Genomic DNA, 14990 nt, shown 5'->3' on the forward strand with positions numbered 1-14990 from the left:
CTGGGGAGATTTTGGGTGAACCCCTTTTCATGGTGGCTTTCCTAATTTTTAATCTGCATATTTTAAAAAATTTAAATTTGCTTGTGTCACCAGCTACTGATGTGTTGTTTATAAAAATGTTTATATTTTTTTCTGTGTGTGTATGCAGCTGGGGCTCAGTGTATTTTTGCCATATGCCCTGAATATTTTCCGGGGGGACACTGAGAACAGTCAGGGTGCTCTGAGAGATGAAAAAGTGAAATCAGAAGACATCCATGACAGTTGTGAACCCGTGCTGCCTTCAGCGTGAATTGTATCTCCACGCTTTGCTCTGGAGGCAGGATTCCAAGACAACTGTACTCACAGAAGGAAGAATGCACAAGTGGGACCAGCTTGCAGTGACACCTAGTGCAGTCTCAGGTTTTCTTCGGGACACGAATACCCCATGAGAGATCTTCCTTAGTGAGAGACTGCAAGGAAATTGTGTTTTTGAGCCGCGCCATGTGATCCTGTGTGTCTTGTGTTGCTGAAATGTAAACGTAGCCCTATTCCAGACAAATGTACTTTCTGACCTATAAGTTAAAGTACAGCTATTTGTAAAATAAAATATGAATACTTAATGAATATAAGGATACCACACATGTGTGGACTCCCCTTCCCCCAAAGCCCCTTAATCTGTGGGAGAGTTTGCAAAGCACAGACTGCTCCCTGATACTCAATCCATGGACTGAAATGGTGTGAGGGCTGGGTGAACACTTGTCACCCCAGCTAGCTCCCCCCAGGCACTGGACTGACTCTCTGGACTTGGTGGATGTTTGCCCTTGCATGGCAGTAGCACTGATGGCCTGTCTGGGCTCGTCACTTCCTCTAAGGTTTCACCTAAGCCAGGACCAAGGGAACGAGAGCAGCACCTGGGCAGGCCCACGGCAAAGTCCACTTCTCAGGTGTCTGGAGGCAGGGACTGCACCCTGTGCCTGGTGTCCCCCAGGGAGTCAGAGTCCCTTGTAGCCACCAGGAATGCAGACATGTGAACACCAGCCCCATGTCATGGCCAGGCCGGAGCTGAGTCCCTGGGACACGTGTGGACCTGAGCCCGTGCTTCTGTCTGGCCACCACTGAGCGACTCACTAATTTGGTTTTGTTTCACTTCCAGCTCTGTAGCGTCTCTGCACAAGTTAGATCTGCTCAGCACCACACTCTCCCAGGTGTCTGAAGTCCTGCTGAATGTGACCATCTCGGCACTGGCTTCCCTGCAGCAGCCCAGAGGAACGGCCACAGGTATGCCCCCAGGGTTACTGCTGGGTCATGGATGTCCCTGCCTTCACGTTAGTGACAGCAGCACAGAGCTGGATGTGCTGCTCACAGAATCTGGTCACTTACAACATCTCACACAGGCCAGAGCTGCTCCTGTTAGTTAAGGATGGTGGAGGCAGGAGGACACCCCAGAGATCATGACAGATGGATGGTGACTTCCTGCCCCTGCTGCAGCCCCTCAGGTCTCACTGATGAAATGACATCTTTAATTAAAAAGTAAGGTATCTGAAAACTCTTGACTCAATGTCTTCGGAGCCTGGACCAATATTTGGCTCTGCAATGTCACCCTCCCTCTCTGCATGATGAAATACATGAAGAACAGCAAAGGTGGTCAGAGAAGGAAAGGATGTGAGTTTAACCCACCCGCTGCCTGAAAGAGGAGCAGGGGTGGGTCACCTAGGGTGCGCCGCCCTCCCTCCCTTGTCCCTTCCTTCCTTCCCCTTCTTCTCCCTTCCCCCTTGCTCTCTCTCTTTGCTGCCCTGCTGGTGATGGATCTGGGTACTATGCATACTACCTAAGTGCTCTGCCATGAAAAAATTCTTTTCTTGACCTAGAATATTATTTCTTAAATTGTCACCTAGGCCTGGTTATTTTACTTTAATTCCCTTCTTTCTCTCTCTCCTTTAAATTTTTATCTGTTTTCCTAAGGGAAACAAAATGAGAGAAAAATGGACAATTTTCTAACATTCCATCCAGTCATCTGTCTGCCCATCTGCAGAGACATCTACTCACCCATCCATCCATTCATCAGTTCATTCTCCCACCATCCATCTATTAACCTGTTCCTTAATACATCCACCCACTGACTCCATCTGTTTGTCCATCTCCTCCTCAGTAGATACTCATGGACACATTCTATGATCAAAGAGTGGGAATTCACAGCTGAATAAGGTTTGGCTCTTGCCTGTTGGGAAAGTCAGGCTTAGTGAAGAGGTTGATTTCCAGATACAGAAAAATTGGAAGGCAAAGCCAAGGGGAGGGGTCTGGCAGCTTCCTCAGGAAACGCTTCCGTTGGAGTTTTGAAGGATGAATCCCAGTTCATCAAAGAGACCTGTAGCATTTCTAGGAAAAGGGAAGGGAGCATGGTGTGTGGGCCCTGCGGAGACCAAGAGTGCCGGGTGCAGTTGGGTGCAGTTGGGTGCAGGAGATGATCTAGAAAGGGCACTTTAAGCCAGATCCCACCTGGTAGAGCAGGTGAGGTTTCACGGGACACAGGCAGCCCTGGAGCACAGATGCCCGGACTTGAGGCCCTCATGGGCTGCTGATTTCCAAAAGCACAGTCTCCGGAGTTCTGTGAGTGATCACTCTGCAGAGATGCCACAAGGCTATCCCAATGCATGGAGCAACCTAACGGGGTGCCTCTATCACCCCAAATTCCTGCTGCTGGCTGTGACTCAGCCCAGGGAGACCCTGGAGTGGAAGGTTGTCTTCGTGGGCTCTGTAGTAGGGCCACACTGATCAGCTCAGCTGTTTGGGTCCCAGCAGGAATGACCAATTCTCATCTCCATAGCAAACTCGGAGGCAGACAGATGACATCTTCTTGGTGACCTCAAGAACTCATTGGGAGAACTTTGGGGGACTCAGAGGGAAGCTCAGGGTTTCATAAGCCATGCAAATTATAGCAGTCCATTTATCTTCCATGTGGTGGTATCCTTACTATAACTATGTGAGTAAGGTGAGCCCCCTTCTCTCTACTGCCAGCAAGTCAGCACTGAGGGTACTGCTTTAAACAGACTCTGGAGATCCTGCACCTTATCTTCCTTCCTCTGGGCTCCAGGAAAACCTTTTGTCCAAGGCACTGATGATACTGTGTGCAGGGGAGGGCTAAGCTGCGCTGTTGATCATGACCCCCCTGAACTCATTCATTCATGGATTCTAACGTTCTGTCATTCAGGCATGAGTCTCAGAATCAAGGTTCAATTTCACTATTTTTAAGAATGATTTTATATTTTTGAAGCTATTAATAAAATGATTTATTAGATTTTCTTTGCCTTTCTGGCACTCCATGAATAACTATAGAACATTCTGAGAGTGGGAGAGATTGACAGTTATGACTCAGTCTTGGGAATTAGCTCAACTGAGGGAGCAGAATCCTAGTGCAATCTAGAAGACTGTCTGCTTTCTCTTTGCTCAAGATGGGTAATTACAACATCTCCCTGATGGGGACCTGACAGCTCCTAGATGTGCAGTGTGCATGTATTTTAACTGAAGAAACTAACCTTCCCCTCTATAATGTTCCACAGAAATAAGTGGACTGGGAGATAGGAGTCTCGTACTCTGGGGATTCACCTTATCTCCTTCCTACTGCTGAGATCAAGCATTTGACACCTGAAAGTTAAGGGAGGAGAATGTCTTAGTTACTTTTCTCTTGTTGCTGAGACAAAATACCTGGTACCCAAAGTTAGGGAAGGGAAAGTTTATTTTGTACAGGTTAGAGGATTCAGTCCATATTCAATTGACTCCAAGTGGCATGGCAAGGACGCCATAAACAGCAAGCACCAACCAGGAAGAGAGAGACACACGCTTTCTTCCTGCTGTTTCCCTGTGTACTTGCTCTGCCCCTTGGTGGGTGCAGCACTCACATTGCCAATCCCTGCACTAGACAATGAGCCAATCACAAATGCTAGATTCAGCTGCCTCCATGGTTGCATGAGGCTTTGGGGAACACCAAGCACAAACCATAGCAGAGAGTTTTCCAACATTCAGTCTATGATTGCTGGCTCTGAGGCAGGAGCATTCTAGAGGGTGGGACAGGGCAAAGCTGCCTATCCCACAGCATCCAGAAAACAGAAAACAGGGAAGACCAGAAAAGAGTGGCCAGGACCAGGAATCTCTTTATCCGATCACCTTGACCATCAGCCTTAACCAGCACATCCCACTTTAATGGCTTCTTGATTTCACCTTCAACTTGATACCAACTTTTATTTTTATATTGATTTATTTAGTGAAAGTCACAATTGTACATTCATTACATGGGTCATATGAGGCCATGCACATGGACATGATTTCACAGGGGCTACTGTGTGTCTGAGTGGGTTTACATTGCGATGTGAGATGGTCTGGCAGCGGGTTTTCAGTGAAGTGCCTGTTAGAGTTTAGCTGCTGCTGTGTTTGTGGTGCTGGGCTGTGCTCCACAGAGGTTTATGCAAACTTGGGAGTTTTCAGTATATATAATTTTTATTTAAAGAAAGGCTAAACAAAACAGGTAGAAATAATACATATGCTTAGAGAAAAAAATAAACAGTAAGAAATCACTAGTTGATGTTTATATAATGTCATCTTACAAATAGTTGTTCAAGATGCAAAAATGGAACATGTAAAGTGGGAATTCAAACAGCGAGACTGCAAATAGTTCTGTTCAACTGCCCAACAAAAACTTAGTAACATGGTTGTCAATCCTATACACTTAAACATACATGCAGTTATCCATATCTTCATTTATGTTTAGATTAAACAAACTAAAGCAGGTTAAACTCATTCTGAACAAAGAATAATAGTATTGCTGGATTTCACATCATGACACTCTGTGATCAGCACTGGGTACTATAGTGTGTTTTTTAAAAAAATTAATTTAAAGAAAGAATAAACAAGACAGAAAATGGGTAGAAATAATACATAATTTCAAAGAAAAAAACTAAATGGTAAGAAATCACTAGCTGATGATTACAGATTGTCTTCTTACAAATAGTTACTCAGGATACTACAGTGGAACATATAAAGTGGGGATTCAAACAGTGAGATTACAACCAGTTCTGTTCAACTATCCAACAAAAACTTAGAAATATTGTTATCAATCCTATACACTTAAACATACATGCAGTTATCCATATCTTCAATTATGTTGAGATTGAATAAACCCAAGCAGGCTAATATCACTCTGAACAAAGAGTAATACTATTGCTGGGTTTCACATTATGACACCACAAGATAAGCACTGTGTATTTAATGTCACTTTTTCTTCAAAGTATCTGTTCATTTCATTGTGTGTCATAAGATTAGTTCTCATAAAGTGTTTATAGATTCTACATATGCATGAGACTTAACATGTATTTTTATCCTTTCTACATTAGAGGGAGAAACAAAACAAAGCAAGACCAAACAAAACATATTCCTATAAACACATGAAACAAAATAAACATATAAGACCATTGTCTGAAGAGTTCTACCATGGTTCCTGTGTTGTCTCTTGTTATCTCCAATAGAATTGGCTATATCATCAGATATAGTATAATTAATATATCAGTACATAACAGTATTAATAAAAACACGACTTTGTATATAGTATAGAACTTCAAGAACTGGCAGTTACCAAACCAGAATGTGTAACATAGAGTCAGTTATAGTTGCCTTTTCTCTCAGACTTGATACTATCAATCATATCAGTTTTGAATGAAATCTTCTCTGCCTCATTTCTGTTATGCTGTTTTTGCCATCAGTTGTCTGCTTATCTTCTTCATTCTGTTTTCTGTTCTGTTCATTGAGGCCTCTTTGTCACTGTTCCTGGAATCCTAGTACTTTTCTCTCTCTCTAGAATGCCCTGCAATACTCTCTGTGGAGTTGGATTGGTGGTTGCAAATTTCACAAGTCTTTCTTTGTCTTGGAAGCATCTTGTTTCTCCATTAATTTCTAGAGACAGATTATCAGGGTATATAAATCTGGGCTGGAGGTTATTTTCTTTCAAGGCTTGGAATATTTTGCTCCAGACTCTTCTTGACTTGATGGTGTTTGTTCAGAAGTCTGCTGTTATTCTGATGGGCCGTCCTTTATAGGTGATTTGCTTCTTGTCTCTAACAGCTTTTAATATTCTGTTCTTATATTGAATTTCTGGGACCTTGATTGTATATGCCTGGGTGTAGCTCTGTTTTGGTTGTAGGTGGATGGAGTTCTGTATGCCTCATAAATCAGAATATCATTTCATTTTCCTATGTTTGGCAAGTTTTCTTTAATTATTTCTGTGAATAACCTTTGTAGTTCCTTTGTACCCCAGCTTCTTCATTCACCTTCTTTATTCTCAAGTTATAGATACTTTTGTTGCCTTCTAGCCTTTGTATTGTTACTGCTTGTTTCCTTGTTATTTTTAAAAAGTTTTCCCTTTTGGGCTGGAGATTTAGCTCAGTGGCATAAGTGCCTGCCTTGAAAGCCTGTGATCGTAAGTTTGATCCCTGGTACCGGTAAAAATACCAAAAAAAAAAAAAAAAAAGTCTAAAAAATTTTCCCTTTCGTAATCCCACATTGCAAAATTGTCCTCCAGTTTGGATAATCTATCCTTAGTTTCTTTCAAGATGATTTGCCATCTTTCCATAGAGTTTTTAATTTCCTGGTGATTTCTTTGAATCTGCTTCATGTATTCTATTTTTTTTTATATTCTTCATCAATTGGTTCTCTCCTTTGTTTGAGTTCCTCCCTTCTTCCCTCTGTGTCTGCTTAAGGGGTGCTTAGTATCTCTTTTATTAATCTTCTTATATCTTTCTTTATTTGGCTAAATATTTCACTTTTGAACTCATCTATGATGTCCCGAATATATCTTTTTTCGTCCACTGGCACTGTGTCTGATATTGCATGTTTGCTATTCTCATTCTCCTTTGTATTTACCTGTCCTGGATCAATGTCCTCAGGGTTAGGACCTGGGGACTTTTTGTTGTTGCTTCTTCTTCCCATCTTTTTTGCTTCTTCTAGGAGGCCCCAGTTTCTTTCTTTGTTGGTAACAATTCTTCTGAAGCATGCTGGCTAGATGACCCTTCCCACTCCTGTCTTCAGGTTATATTTTTGTGTGTTTCTAAAAATGGTGTTGCTGGAGAATTTGCATAGCTCTTCTGTTTCAAACCTTAATAAGATACCAGAGGGACTTTATCTTATGACTTTAAATAACTCTTCTAAATATAGTTTTCCAGCTCCATAGTGTTTTGTGTTGTGAATATACTGTGATTTTGTTCTTTCCCCTGTTTCTAAATGCCAAGTTGGTTTAAATACTTAATCAGCATAAAATCAATATGATGATGTTGTTGTACATTAAGTTTTGTTCAGTTATATGATTAAGTTTCTTGAGATAGATTTTCAGAAGTGAAATCATTAGGCCCAGTGTTTTGACTCTTGTAAGGCTACTGACATAGGCTTTCCAATAACTGTGAAGAAGCTTTGTAACCTCTTACCCCAGTGAGCCTGTGATATCTAACCACACTCTTTGGATCAAGCCCAGGATTCCTCCTGAAATCTATGGTTATACTCTTTTGCAGCTTCAGTCCCAAAGATATTAAGTAGGAAATTTCAGAGGTGAACAATCATTCAGCTTTAATTTGCATGAGAACCCTCTTAGCCCCTACTGTTTTCCAGCTGGGTGTAGCCATCCCTTTGTCTGGGGCAGCATGCTGCCTGTACTTGGCTGTCAGTCACTTAGGAGTCCTCTTGGTTAGCACAGCCTCTGTGGTGCAACCCTAGTGTTATGGATTAAGAACTCGTGGCCAACTTACCACCAGCTGGATTACATCAGCATTGCGCTGAGCGTAGATGGCCCACCTGAGGAAGGTTGCAAGCATAAATAGAAATATGGAGAAGGAGAAGCTATGACTTGGGGCATTGAGGCATTTAAGGGTTCTCCTACATGTTGCTTTTTGAGCTATTAGGTTTTCCTGGAGCAGCTCTGGTCCTCACACTGAGCATTGCTTCCTGGCTCTGGAGGTGAACACATGTGCTGCTTGGTCTCCAGAATGAACTTGTCATGTTGGCTTCCATGCAAGTACTCAACTGTGCTTACTGTTGAAGGAGCTTGGGGCCTCTGTGTCACTGAGGATGGCTATTATGCTTCTCAGGAAAGCCCTGGGTTTTGTTATGAGTGCTAGGCTCCAGTGTAGAATCCTCAACCTACCAGCACAGCTCCTTCACCCTGCTGGCATGGACTTTCTGACTTCCACCACTGACCTTTGGGCCTTCCCAGGATGGATCTGTAAGACTGGTGTGAGTCCTTCTTTTCGGCTCTGGACCTCCAGTTGGACTTCTGGGAGGCATTGTCATGAGCTCTGAGTTTTCATCTAGACTCATATGGGACATTGCTGTGGGATTTAGGCCTTTGACTAATTATTCTAAATATTCTATGTCTTTGCTACTGCAGATAGATTTCCTGCAGTTTCTCATGTTAACTCTGGGTGACCATCATAACACAATATTATAAATTCCATGTCGTGATTCTAATTGTTTTATGCACAACCCCTGACTACAACACTTAGTGTTGCATCAAAATGATATTTATTTTACTTAATAATGGCCTCCAAAAACAAAAATTGGGAAATCTGACAGTTTTTTTTTTTTTTTGCAATATATCTTTACTGTTGTTTACAATCAATGTGCCTAATTGAGTTTAAGTTTGATACAGGTGTGTGTAGGGGGCACCCCCCCCCATGTGAAGGGTTTGCACTATCTGAGGTTTCTGGTGTCCACTGGGGCCTGGGCTGGACTTCCTGCAGACCACAGGAGAGAGGTACATTAGCTTACGAGTTTCTTGTTCTTGCTGGGGATTTAGCTCAGTGGCAAAAGCATCTGCCTGCAACTGACGGGTCCTGAGTTCAATCTCTGGTACAGAAAAATAATTCCGTGTTGCTATTTGAAGCCCAAATAGTATTTTGTCTTCATTTGCTTTTTCTGTAGTGGTTAAAGGACATTATTTTCTGAGTCACTCTAGACACATCACATGATCCCAGGAGCCAACGATATGACTTGTTTTGCTGTTGCAGAGTCAGTTTATCACCTTCCCCTGCACAACCTGGTATGGGACCCGCAGAAAGTACGGAGTGACCTCAAATTGCAGTTCGGTTTCAATGATCTTCAAGCAGAGCGAATCCTGAATTATTCAGAAGAGCTTCAGGAGGTGGGTATGCTTGATTGCTTCTCCCACCCTGGGGCCTTTCCTGTAGGATTGCTGCATGGGACCACCAGCTCTCAGCTCCACAGCTGCAGATCAAAAACACAAGATCAAGCAAACTGCATCTGTATGAAACACAAACGGATTTTCCACTCATCATTTTCCCTAATCCTTATACATGGTGCCTTGGTTCACAAGCTTAATTATCTGTCCCAAGATTCTGGTTGCAACTGAATCATGGAAAGAACTAAGCTTTGGAGCTATGTACCATTGTCTATGACAGTGTGTAGGGCACTGGTGTTGTATGCAGTACTTGGTACATCTAGAGGTGTAGGAAGATGTGTGCAGCCACAGCAGACATCACAGCAGGAGACCTGAGCATGTGCAGATCTTGGGACCCTCAGCAGATCCGGGGCCTATGGTTAGTGGAAATAGAGGGTCCCCTGTATGGTTCTCTGGACAGCTGGGCAGTGGCACTGGGAGCTAGTAGCCAGACAGGGCACCCTCCTACCACAGAATAGGCTTCTCAGGCACAGCGGGCCTGGCTGTCTCTGTCTCCCTCCCTTGTGACTCCACCCACCACTCAGAGTAAGTTTAAGCCCTATGATGCTCAATTGCTCTGGGGTCCAGGACTGGGCGGAGCCAGCTCAGGTTGGCTTGAGAGGTCCTTGAGCCAGGTAGGGTCGGTAGGAATCCAGGAAGAAACTGGTGCTCTGGAAGTAGCATGTAGGGCATGAGCAGGTGACTCTCTGGGCAAAGAGACAGCTGTCTCAGGGAAGGAGGAGGGATGGATAGTGAAGGCCAGCTGGGTTTTCCAGAGTGGAGCCACACTGCCCCAAACCAGGCAGACAGAAGAAAAGGGTTAGACTTCCTGGCCTGCACGATCTGGTTCACACTGCACTGGGGATGCTCTGAGAAAGCTGCCACCAGCAGACCACAGCTGCCTGCGGGCTCTTTTGCTCTGCAGATGTTGGTGCAAGACCCCACACCTGCAGCCCAGGTTCAGTAACTTTCCTCCAGGCTCTGCTTCCAGGCTCAGGGCTTTTCTCGAGTACCACTCAGTGTTTAGAGAAGACTTCTCCCTTGCCTCTGGTCTGCATGATTGGGATGTGGATTTTGCTTCCTTTTACATGAGTGACCCTGACCTTGTGAGTGTACTGTGCCAGCAGCACTTGCTGTGGGTCACGTGTGGGAAAGCCAGTCCCTGAAGAGCTATGTGACAGCATTTGGAGGTGAACCTGTGGGGGGCTACTAAGATTACACGAAGTCAGGAGAGTATTCCTGCCCATGGCAGCACAAGTGGATTTATAAGGACAGGAAAGGAGACTCATGTTGGCACCCCAGCCCCATCTTGCCCTCTGATGTCTTCTACCACAGTACGGTACAGCACAATAATCTCACTAGATGTGGAGCAGATGCCAGTGCCATGCTGTTGGGCTCCCCAGAACCATGAGCTTAGTAGACCTCTATTCTTTATAAATTTCCTTGCCTCTGGAATTTTTTAATAGCAACAGAAAGTGGACTAACACAGCACTTTACATATGCAGATGCAGTGGCTGGCATTGTACAGTCTACTGAGTTTCATCCCTGACACAGATCCTGCTCCTGGTCTGTTTCCAGGTACCCAGGTGGCCTGGAGGAGAGGCAGCTAGAAGCCTTGGGGCACTGATGTGGTGTTGAAAAACGTTTTCTGCCCTGCTGCTGTAGGCTTCTTGTCTCCCACCTAATGCAATGTACTTCTGTCAGGGCCTGAGATTTGTGACTCAGCATTTCTCACAGCTGTCATGGAGGAGGTGTGGAGCTCCAGCTGGCACAACCCCTCCAATTCTCTCCATGTTTATAAGCCAATATTCTGATTATGTTAGCGCACAGTCAAGTCAATCTATGTGTTTTGGTTAGTTCTCTCTAGTTGCTGAGATGAAATACCACATACCACAAATTAAGAGAGGAAAGATTTATTTAGCTCACAATTTGTGGGTGTTTCCATCTGTAATCAGCTGGCTCCAAGGCAGGGTGGCATGGCACAGGGGCAACACTTCAAAGTGACAGAAGACAGCAAAATTAACAAGAGCAAAAAAGGGGGAGAATAATTCTCTTTTCCTCCTTTAGATCATTTGCAGGCTTCTGACCCTGGAGTGGGTGTGGCAATCACACCATCTCCGTGCCCTCCTCTTGTACTGGGTCAGGATGTTAACAAAGTGAGGATCCTGCCCCCTGATCAGTCACTTAAACTTATAAACTTCTCCAGTTGACCAATGAATCCTTGGTGAAAACATCCTAAAGTGTAAACAGATGGCTTAGGGGATGTCTGCTACACCTTAGGATGTAGAACTGTGGAGTTACTTAGTTAAGGTTCTGACTTCTCATGTTGATACAATGTATCAACCATTACACTGGGTAACCCCTTTTCCTTGGAATGGCAAACACTTCCAGATTAGAATTAAAAGGGAAGAACTGAGAACTTCCACTGTGTATCCACACTGTGTGGTGTGTATGAGCCTCTCAGGGCTGCTGTAACAAATCACCACTGAGACAGTGGTGAAGAAGACCCAAATGAACTGTCATTCAGTTCTGGAGGCCAGTTGTCCAAAAGGGGTCTCCCTGAGCTGAATTCAAAGGGTCTGGAGGGCTGCATTCCTTCTGCAAGGGAGAATATTTCTTTGCCTTCTAATTTCCATGGCTGGGCCCAAAGATTAAACTGGGAAAAGGTAAATAAGAGAATCCCAGATTAAATTACAGAGGCCTGCTCAGAGCTCACAGAGAAACACACAGCTCCAGGAGGCAGCTGGGTGATGGGGATTTGTACCATCTTCAGCTAACCAAAAGCAAAAGTGCTCTGGGTAGGGGGGCAGATAGTGGCCAGGCGAGGGATGCGCGTGTCTGGTAAGTTAAAGTCGTCTCTGTAGCAGGAGAAGGGCCTCTCAGGTGTCCGAGTGCTCTGGGAGACTGAGTCTCTCCTAGACTGGGGTCACGTGTACAAATGGAAACCTATTTTGGTAATGTTAACTTCTTTACATAAAGACTCATGTGTGCAATTCTTTTAGGCAGTCAGGAGGAGGTAAGGAGCTTTCCCAACATCCACTGTCTCTTACTTTTATTTTATTTTACCTCCAAATGCTCCTCTGCCAATGAGGCATATTTAGGGGGCACAGTTGCCCTCAGTTCACTGTTCTTTACCCAGGTCCTGGTGGGCCCCATGTTACTTGCTGATGGTGATGGCCACCCAGCTCACGGATGGCTCCATCAGTGAGGCCAGTGCTGGTGGTCCATCCTTTGCATGTCTCAGTCTCCACTGCTGACTGTTTTGTGTCTTTTCCCCACATAGGGCCCACCAGATGCCCAGGGTCCACTTGGTAGTCCAGGTAACCTCCTGTGTGCAGTGGACTGATGAGTACCTTCATTCTGTCTGGGCCCTCAGATCTCACTGCTGGGCAGCGTGACACAGTGATACAGTTGTGGGAGCTGGGGATGAGGGTGCAGGAGACTCAGGGAGCACATTCCCCACCTTCCCACCCCGGAACATCCCCTTGCTGCCTGGGTCCTGCTCAGGTCCCTGGATGCCCCATGTCCTGCCCTGCACCTGCCTTTCCCCTGCCTAGATTTCCCCAGGGTGCTCAGCAAGGCTTCCCTGGGCTCTGGTGGGGTCCTCTTTACTTCTGTTCTCTGTCCTATCCCTTAGAAAATGGGCTACCTGACCCTATGTCCCCTGCAAAGTCCCCATGGTCCCCTCAGCCTCTGTCCCCATCATTGCTGACCTCTCTGATTGGGTTCCTAATGTCCATGCACCAGATTTCCCAGATTTTGAATGTGTGGGCTGGTTGGGACCTTCCTTTCTAACAAAACTCGAGACCCTGTGGTTTTGATAGTGACACGTGAAGGATTTTCATCTAGATCCTAAAGGAAACTGCAGAGCTGACAGACAGAACACTGTAGCTTTCTGCCTGTTCAGCCAAGTTCACTTGGCATTGGATGTAATGAGTTATGTGGCCTGGGTGGCTTGTGCAAGGGGAATTTCTTCCTCATGGTTCTGGAGGCCAGAAGTCTAAGATCAAGGCTGCAGAGATCAGTGTCTGCTGATGGTGACTTTCTGGTTCACAGCCAGTCTCCTCTGTGTCCTTAGGCTAAGCCAGCAGTGAGCAAGTTCCCCTGTCTTTCACATCTGATTGCCTGAGTGCCACACCTGGGAGCAGTTTTCCGGCCTGCAGAGGACCATCCGGGGGTTAGGATCTCAGATTAGAAACTCTGGGGGTCACAAATGTTTGCACACATCCCTTCTGAAAGAGGACGCCACAACTGTTCCAGGCCTGTGTGGGGGGTGCGAGGTCTAAGGCAGACACAGATTTACAGAGCAGCTGCAGATAGATGTGAAGAGGCTCGGTGCATAAAACAGTTTCTGATCCAGGCTCCAGTGTGAGTCCTACTGCTTTGACCCTTTTGATAATTAGAAGAGAAAATGTTCCCAGCGGAGCACATTTGAGAGACCTGGGGAGGAACTGATTCCCACCACTTCTGGGCAGTCCTGAGACAAGGACCAACCTTCTGCTTAACTACCTGGTTACTAACTTCCTTAACTGCATGAATTATGTTTAGAAGAGAAGCATTCTAGGGAAAAACGCTTTAGATCTGAAAAGACTTTTTTTTGTTTGTTTGTTTGTTTTAAATATCATGGCCAGTTTCCCACAGAGTGCAATTTAGAGCGAATGGTGAGCTCTGTCCTGTCCAACTTGTCCAGGGAAGAAGCTGAGTGAGAAGGCCATGGTGGAGCCCACCAGCCCAAGTAGTCAGCAGCCAAAGACTACCTCGTTCAGGTGGTCAGCCGGCTTCAACTCTACAAACAGATGCTGCCCGGGTCCAAGGCTCCTCTGGGGCAAGCAGTGTGCATGGCTCATCACTGATGGAAACTTCTCCTCAGGACAAGGAGCCCCTGCATCCCAGTGGGGGTACATGCTTCTCCCTGGGGTGCCCACAACCTCAGCACTGGGATGCTGAGAAATCCAGGCAAATGTGGAGATTATGGTTGAGGGTCTTTTGGCAGAGGTGCCACTGTGAGGCTAGTACTGACCAGTTTGTGGCTGATGGACCACAAAGCCTCAGGGTCCTGGCCAGCTCACATCTCTGTTTTGGGGGGACATTTTTAAAGACTATGAAGCAGAGCTTCCCTAACTAGTCACCCCCATGCTATCAAGTGATAGTTTTCACTTCTGGTTTTCTCTCAAAGAATACAAAAGCTGAAAAAGCTTTCATCCTTCTTTATACGTGTGACCAATAAAGGTTGGAATCCCAAATGGTGGGTCAAATACCCTCAATAAAAATACAGCCTGTGGCCCTAAACTCATTTGGCACCAAATCAATCATGGGTGATTTTGGGGTGACCAGAATCAAAGTAGCCAGGGGCCTGTGCTTCATGCTTCATCTGGGCCACTACATGTGTGGTTAGTGAACAGTGAGCACCCTTCCCTGTGCCTCACACACATCCCTGTGCCATCCGCTGGCATCAGAGAGCTACTCTGTAGTGACGTGGAAGAGGAGCCCTGATAGCAGTCCACTGCATGCCATCATTTCCCCTCATGTCACAGGGCGGTACTCGGTGACCGTGCAGTAATGATCCCCTTTGTGCTAAAGAACACCGTCACATGTGCACTCAGTATGTTTCCACATTAAATCTCAGCTTGTCACAAATGGATGCTCTTGCTTTCTCCTCTTCCTGTTCTGTGAAGAGAGGAAGGAAAGGAGAAGGCTGATAAGAGGGCTGGGTCTACCCATTGTTGCAATTTGTAGCCTTACCTTTTCTAGGAGAAAGGAAACCACAGTATGTTGTTAACAGGCCTTTCAGTGTTCCAGCAAA

The 14990-nt window shown here is 45.4% G+C and overlaps 1 protein-coding gene across 1 annotated transcript in view; it reads left to right on the forward strand.

Moving 5' to 3' along the window:
* Abca13 (ATP binding cassette subfamily A member 13) overlaps positions 1-14990 on the forward strand; it is a 312721-nt gene that overhangs the window by 35331 nt on the left and 262400 nt on the right. The window contains 3 exon segments of the mRNA XM_063233618.1: positions 1133-1257; positions 9018-9151; positions 13819-13979. Of these exon segments, the coding sequence (XP_063089688.1) occupies positions 1133-1257; positions 9018-9151; positions 13819-13979 (420 nt within the window).

Source organism: Cavia porcellus, unplaced genomic scaffold (genome assembly GCF_034190915.1).
Source record: "Cavia porcellus strain 051 isolate PalLab524CR breed Dunkin Hartley unplaced genomic scaffold, mCavPor4.1 scaffold_23, whole genome shotgun sequence".
NCBI classification, from domain to species: Eukaryota; Metazoa; Chordata; class Mammalia; order Rodentia; family Caviidae; genus Cavia; species Cavia porcellus.